The 6594-nt window shown below is 53.8% G+C and overlaps 1 protein-coding gene across 1 annotated transcript; it reads left to right on the top strand.

Moving 5' to 3' along the window:
- The first annotated feature begins 313 nt into the window (after positions 1-313).
- On the top strand, positions 314-2149 carry LOC136830902 (uncharacterized). The gene is made up of 3 exons (XM_067090874.1): positions 314-481; positions 585-1565; positions 2099-2149. The coding sequence occupies exons 1-3, from the start codon at positions 314-316 to the stop codon at positions 2147-2149; spliced, it is 1200 nt and encodes a 399-aa protein (XP_066946975.1).
- Positions 2150-6594: the final 4445 nt, after the last annotated feature.

Raw genomic sequence — 6594 nt, 5'->3', positions numbered from 1 at the left:
CCTCGCTTCGACTCGTTCCGTCGGAGATTCCGTGATCTCCTTCCGTTCTACCTCGGAGACAGAGAGACGGTGAAGACGGAAGTTCTTCATCGTCTCTCCGACTTCGAGGAAGGAAGGAAGAAGAGGATTCCGGAATCCCCGACGAAACCAGTTTAAGCTTGGTGTCGGAATCTAAAACTAACCTTAGCCTCACCCGTCTTACTTGGCAACAAACAGCATGATGTCAAAGTTCTTGCAAGTTGTAAATATCGCTATAGCACTTTTAGGACTACCACAATTGTTTGGATGCAGGATTGGAGGAGGCAATCGCTGCATGGATATTGCTTATAAATTGGCCCTGTTCTTAGGAACATTGTTGGACTTTGGAAGTATTACCGGAACGATTCAACCTGACCAGGAAATCTCGGCAAACGAAAAAGTTTTGTTGAAAAGACAAACTGCCACTGAAAATTCTGAAGGCACAAGCGGACAAGACTCGCTCGTGAGCCGGAGTGATCTGGACTCTGATTTCGAATTCTTGAAATTCTAGTAAAACGATTGACGACCCATATCTAACCGAGTTCCCCAAGCCCTCACTCCTACAGGATTTCAAGAGGAATTACACCCACGAGATAGTCAAGGCAATGAAGAGAAAGACAGAAAGGTTGGAAAGGGAAAACAATGAATACAGAAGACTGCAAACTGATAATGAACGGCTTGTGAACGAAATTTCGCAACATGTGAGGACGATCACAAATCTGCAGAAGGAAGTCTCTGCTCTGACTGACGACAATAAAAAGACGAAAAGTGAACTGGAAGAGAAAATTCGCCTTCTCTCAGAAGATCGAAATCGTCTCGAGAACGGAAATGTGGAGAAGCAGACGAAGATTGAACAGCTAGAGAAAGAGAAAAGAGAGGCGTGGAATACGATAACCTCTCTGGAAAGCGGTCTGGAAGATCTGAAGGGGGAAATAACGGCTCTGACGGTCACTGCCCAAGAGATTCAGACAGACTTCAGGGTAAAGGTAGACGACATTGGCGACCTGACGAAGCTCGAGGAAGACGCGAGGCGGAAAAGCGACTCGATAACAAAAGCAGACGAAGAACAAGTTTCGAAAGAATCGAGCAATAGAGAGAAAAATGGACACGAAGAGCTGAAGAGAGAAGAAGTCGACAATGAAAACGAAACGCCTGAGGAGACTGGACACGAGCTCATAAGGAAAGGGCATAAAATGCAGTTTTGGAAGAAGTGGAAGAACAAGAGAAAGTTCAAACGTGAAGCTGAACACGAGGGTATGTGGGAAGAACCTGGCGAAGCACTTCTCGAGGAATGGCAACAACTCTCACACTCGGAGGACATACTTGACGAAGAGATCGGTGACTTACTCGAAGAATTAGAGGAGTTACTCGATGAACTAGAGCAGATACTCAAGGAGGAGGAAGAAACGGCAGCTGAGGAAGAAGCAGTCGACTTACTTGAGGTCATAGACGAGATGATCGAGGAGGAGATGAGCAAGATAGTTGAAAAGACGCAGGCTCAAAGGTGGCCCAAAAGAGGGAGAAGAGGGCTCAAAGACAGGATGAAAGTCGGAAGAGAAGACAAACATCAAACGAGATGAAGAAAAGGAGGAAAGACAAGGAAAGAAGAAGAAAATTCGTAAGGCTATGGAATGGAAAACACTGAAAGATGGACCTAGGACGCCGAAAAAAGAAAGAGTAGGGGACAGAGAGAGAGAGACAAGGAGAAGCTCAATGGAATGAAGAAGAGTGGACTTCAGGCTTGCAGGTATGTGGGTGTTTTGTGTATATGTATATGTGAGTGGGTGATGTGTGAGCGCGCTCACTTTTCAGTGTGAAAGCATATGTGTATGTGGGTGTAGAGTATATATGTGGGGATAGTAGGGTGGGGAATAGGTAGGTAGGTAGGTGGGTGGGTGGGTGGGAAGGGAGATAGATAGGTAGGTAGGTGGGTGGGTGGGTGGGAATGGAGATAGACAGGTAGGTAGGTAGGTGGGTGGGTAAGAGGATGCATTCTTTTTGTGTGTTTGAAGTCATATTCTTCATTTCTACTCTCTTTTCATTCACCCGTGTTTATAATCCATATTTTTTCTCTTTGCAGATGCAGCTAAATGCCCTAAAGAACCCAGAGACAATAGACAAGACTGAGTAGAGGCAGAAGCCAGCGGATGGACGGTGGTTCGGGGGCCACGCCCTTCACTGGGTCTCTGGAAGATGGAAACACAGAAGAGAAGACCGGAGCAGAGGCAGCCAGCGGATGGACGGTGGTTCGGGGGCCACTGTCTCTTCACTGGGCCCTGGAAGATGGAAACACCGAGCAGAGGCAGAAGCCAGCTGATGGACGGTTCGGGGGGGCTATCGTCTCTTCACTGGCCCTGGAAGATGGAAACACAGAAGAGAAGACCGAGCAGAGGTGAAGCCAGCGGATGGACGGTTCGGGGGCCACGTCTCTTCACTGGCCCTGGAAGGAAACAGAAGAGAAGACCGAGCAGAGGCAGAAGTTAGCGGATGACGTAGTTGGGGGCTATCGCCATTGTTTCTGAAGAGAAACACAGAAGAGAAGACAGCAGGGCAGCTGGGCGGATGGTGGTTCGGGGGCGTCTTTTCACTGGCCCTGGAAGATGGAAACACAGAAGAGAAGACCGGTAGTGATGGACGGTAGTTATCACTCTTCACTGCCCTGAAGATGGAAACACAGAAGAGAAGATCGCAGAGGCATGAGGATTAGCCACGTTCACTGCCCTGGAAGATGGAAACACAAATGTTAGAAGCCAAGGATGGATGGTGAATGGGGCCATTTCACTGGCTTCCTGAAGATGGGAACACAGAAGAAAGACAGTTATAGCAAGATGGGATTTGTAGCTGGGCCACTCCTGAAGAAACACAGAAGAGAAATAATCGAGCAGAGGTGAGCCAAGCGATGGTTGGGGCCACGTTTTCACACTGGAAGATGAAACACAGAAGAAGCACTGGAGCAGGCCAGCGGATACGGAGCGAGACTGGGGCCACGCCCACTGGTTTCCTGAAGCGGAAACACAGAGCAGAAGAGCAGCAGCCGCATGAGCAGCTCGGGGGCCACGTTCTGAAGATAGTCACAGAAGAGAAGAATGGAGCAGCTGTGGAATGCTACTGGCCCCGAAAGACAAAACCAGAAGAGGAGCAGGCAGACAGCGAGGACAGGGTCCGGGCCACTTACTCGGCCTCGAGGTCACAGAAGATCGACAGTGCATTGTTGATGGATCGTGCTTTCACTGGCCCCGGAAGATGGAAACACAGAGCAGAAGACCGAGCAGAAGCTGCGGTCGCTTTCTTCACCGCTCCCGACAGCAGCACGGAGCAGAGCCGCGCGATGACGGTGAAGTTCGGGGGCTACGCCACCAGCCTCGACACAGAGGTAGTCAGCGACGACCGCGGAAACCGGGCCATCACCGGCCCGGAAACACGCAGCAGCACCAGCGCAGCCGCAGACAGGTCGTGCCATCGCCTTCACCGGCCTGAAGATGAAACACAGAAGATCGAGCAGAGGCAGAAGCCGCGATGTCTTCGGGGCCATTTCATCGCCTCAGTTATTTGAACACGCAGCACGAGAAGCCGCGACGCGGCGTCATCGCCCTTCACTCGGCTCCGCGGAAACACAGCAGCAGTTACCGGCAGACAGAAGCCACAGTCGGCCACTGCCTCTGGATGGAAAGAAGATCGAGCAGCAGCCGATCTGGGGCCATCGCCTTCGCCGTTCGGAAGACGGAAACACAGAAAGAAACGAGCAGAGCCACGACGGATTGTTCAAGCCATCGCCACCGGCCTCGGAAGAAAAACACAGCAGAAGACAGCAGTGCAGCCGCGACGGACGGTGAGCCCGGGGCCATCGCCTTCACTGCCCGGAAGACGGAACAGCAGCAGCCGCAGCAGAAGCCGCCGACGACGGTAAAGCCATCGCCTTCACGTCTTCGAAGATGGAAACACGCAGCAGCTATCGGAAGGCAGGCGGCCGGGAGCAGGCCAAAGCCATCGCTTGATTTCGTCCCAGCCAGGGAAACACAGCAGTTGCAGCACCGTGTTGCAGCAGAAGCCGCCGAGGATGCGGTCGCCACGCCCCGGAAGACGGAAAACAGCAGCACCGTCAGCGACGACGCCAAATATCGCCACTGCCCGCCACGGAAACACAGAGCAGTTATCGGCGTAGCAGTCGCTTACGGACCCGTACCAGCCATCGCCTCTTCACGGTCTCGGAACAACAGAAGAGAAGAATGGAGCAGGAAGCCGCCGACGTGATTTGCGGTTCACTGCCTCGGTTGAAACACGCAAAGCAGAAGCGCCGGGCTGCGGATGACGGTGTCATTTCAAGCCTCGAAACACGGTCACAGCAGTTAACGAGCAGAGCAGCCAGCGACGGACGGTGGAACTGGGCTGCCACTGGCCCGGAAGTTGGAAACACAGAAGCAGCTATCGGCGGCAGCTGGGCGAGGTAGCCGTCTTCACTGCCCCGGAAGGAAACACGCAGCAGAGGCAGAAGCCGACGGATCGGCCGTGAACGGAAACACAGCAGCAGAAGATCGAGCAGAGGCCAGCGATGACGGTGTTCGGGGGCCATGTTTCGGAAGCTGATGGAACACAGAAGAACGTAGTAGCAGGATCGTAAATATCGTTACCGCCCTGAAACACGCAGTTATATAGCAGAGGCAGAAGCCACGATGACAGGAAATCGGGGCCATTCTTCATCACTCCCGGAAGATGGAAACACTACAAAGAAGAATGCAGTAGTCAGCTTATTTGATTCGTAGTTTCGGCCATCGCTCCTGAAGATGGAAATAAGAAGAGAAGACGAGCGTAAGCCAGTGATGACTGCGGTCGGGCCATCACTTCGCCCCGGAAGAGCGGAAATACGTTATAGCCACGGAGCAGTGTAGCCGCGACGTGACGGTAGTCCGGGGTTCACCGCCCCGAAGAGGAACACAGCAAACAGCTGACCGAGCAGCACAGCGGATGAGCCTTCGGCCATCGCCTTCATCGTCTGAAGCGGAAACGGAAGAGAAGCAGGAAGAAGTGGTAGTTTTCGGGCCATCGTCTTCACCGGCCTCCCGGAAGCGGAACACAGAAGATCGACAGCAGGCAGCCGGGGGCCATCGCCTTCACGGCCCTGAGCGGAAAGGCGTTATAGCATCGAGCAGAGGTAGCCAAAGCGACGACGGTAGTCGGGGGCCATCACCATCGTTCTGAAGATGGAAACACAGAAGCGCAGCCGATGACCGTAAATATCGCCTTCACGGCCCTCGAAGAGGAAACGAATGCGCAGCCACACAGACTGCAGCTCGCCACCGGCCGAAGACGGAAACACGCAGCGCATCGGAAAGCAGTGCGTAGCCGTGATACTGTAAAACATTCACCGGCTCCCGGAAATTATAGCTACGAGCAGACAGCTACTTATGATCTGCTGGGCCATCACCACTGCTTCTGAAGATGGAAACATCGAGCAGATGGGCATTTGCAGCCTTCTCAAATACTGGTCTTCTCACGGAACAACAGCAAACAGTCTTGATGAATGTGTTTCAAAATATCTGTCTTCACCCTCTCGAAGATGGGTGAGCAGCGCCAGATAAATATCGCCTAAGATAAACAAGAGAGACCGAGCATAGCTTGAAGCATATTCTGCACCATCACCACTGGTCCCGGAAGACGGAAACACAGAAGAGAAGACCGAGCAGAGGCAGAAGTCAGCCAGACGGATCTTAAAATATTTCGGGTCTTCGGAAGATGGAAACACACCGGCAGAGCCGCGACGCGGTGGAGCCGGGGCCATCTCACGCCCTGAAGAGGCGGAACACGCAGAGCAGCAGGCAGAGTCAGTGATCTGTGGTCAAAGCCATCGTCGCCACCGGCCCTGAAGATACGGAACGAGCAGAAAAGAACGAGGCCGGGATCGCGGTGCTCGGGGCCATTTCTCACTGGCCTCGAAACAGGAAACACAGCACAGAAGAACGAGGCAGAGTGGCCGGGACATCGAGCTCGGGCCCCGGAAGATGAAACACAGCAGGGCCACCGGGAGCAGAAGAAGCCGACCGTCAGCCATCGTCTCCACTGGCCCAGGCTGACAGCAGAGCCGCCGGTGGCTCGGGGGCCATCGGCCTCCACTGCTCCCGGAAGATGGAAACGCGTTGCATAGTAATATCGAGCTTTATGTAGCTGCCGTGTTTCGGGGCCATCGCTTCACCGGCCGGAAATATCAGCAAGAGCAGTCGAGCGAGGCAGCCGCGGCTCGGGCCATCGTCTTCACGTTTCGGAATACGGAACACAGCACCGGAAGACGGAAACACAGTAGCAGTTATCGCCGTTTCGGAAGAGGCTGAACACAGAAGAGAAGATCGTTAGCGACGACGGCAGCCTTCGGGGCCATCGCTCACCGGCTCGGAAGATGGAAAACGCAGCATCGACAGCGACGGACGTGCGGTTCGGGGCCACGCCACCGGCTTCGAAGACGGAACAGCAAACGAGCAGGTCAGCGATGACGGTGGTTGGGCCATCACCTCATCGGCCCCGAAGAGGGGAAACACAGCAGCAGCACCGGAAGCGACGACGGTGCTGGGCCGCCCACCGCCCAGA

Source organism: Macrobrachium rosenbergii, chromosome 47 (genome assembly GCF_040412425.1).
Source record: "Macrobrachium rosenbergii isolate ZJJX-2024 chromosome 47, ASM4041242v1, whole genome shotgun sequence".
In the NCBI taxonomy this organism is placed as follows: domain Eukaryota; kingdom Metazoa; phylum Arthropoda; class Malacostraca; order Decapoda; family Palaemonidae; genus Macrobrachium; species Macrobrachium rosenbergii.
The sequence above is the reverse complement of the archived record's forward strand: the minus strand, read 5'-3'. Positions and strand labels throughout refer to the sequence as shown.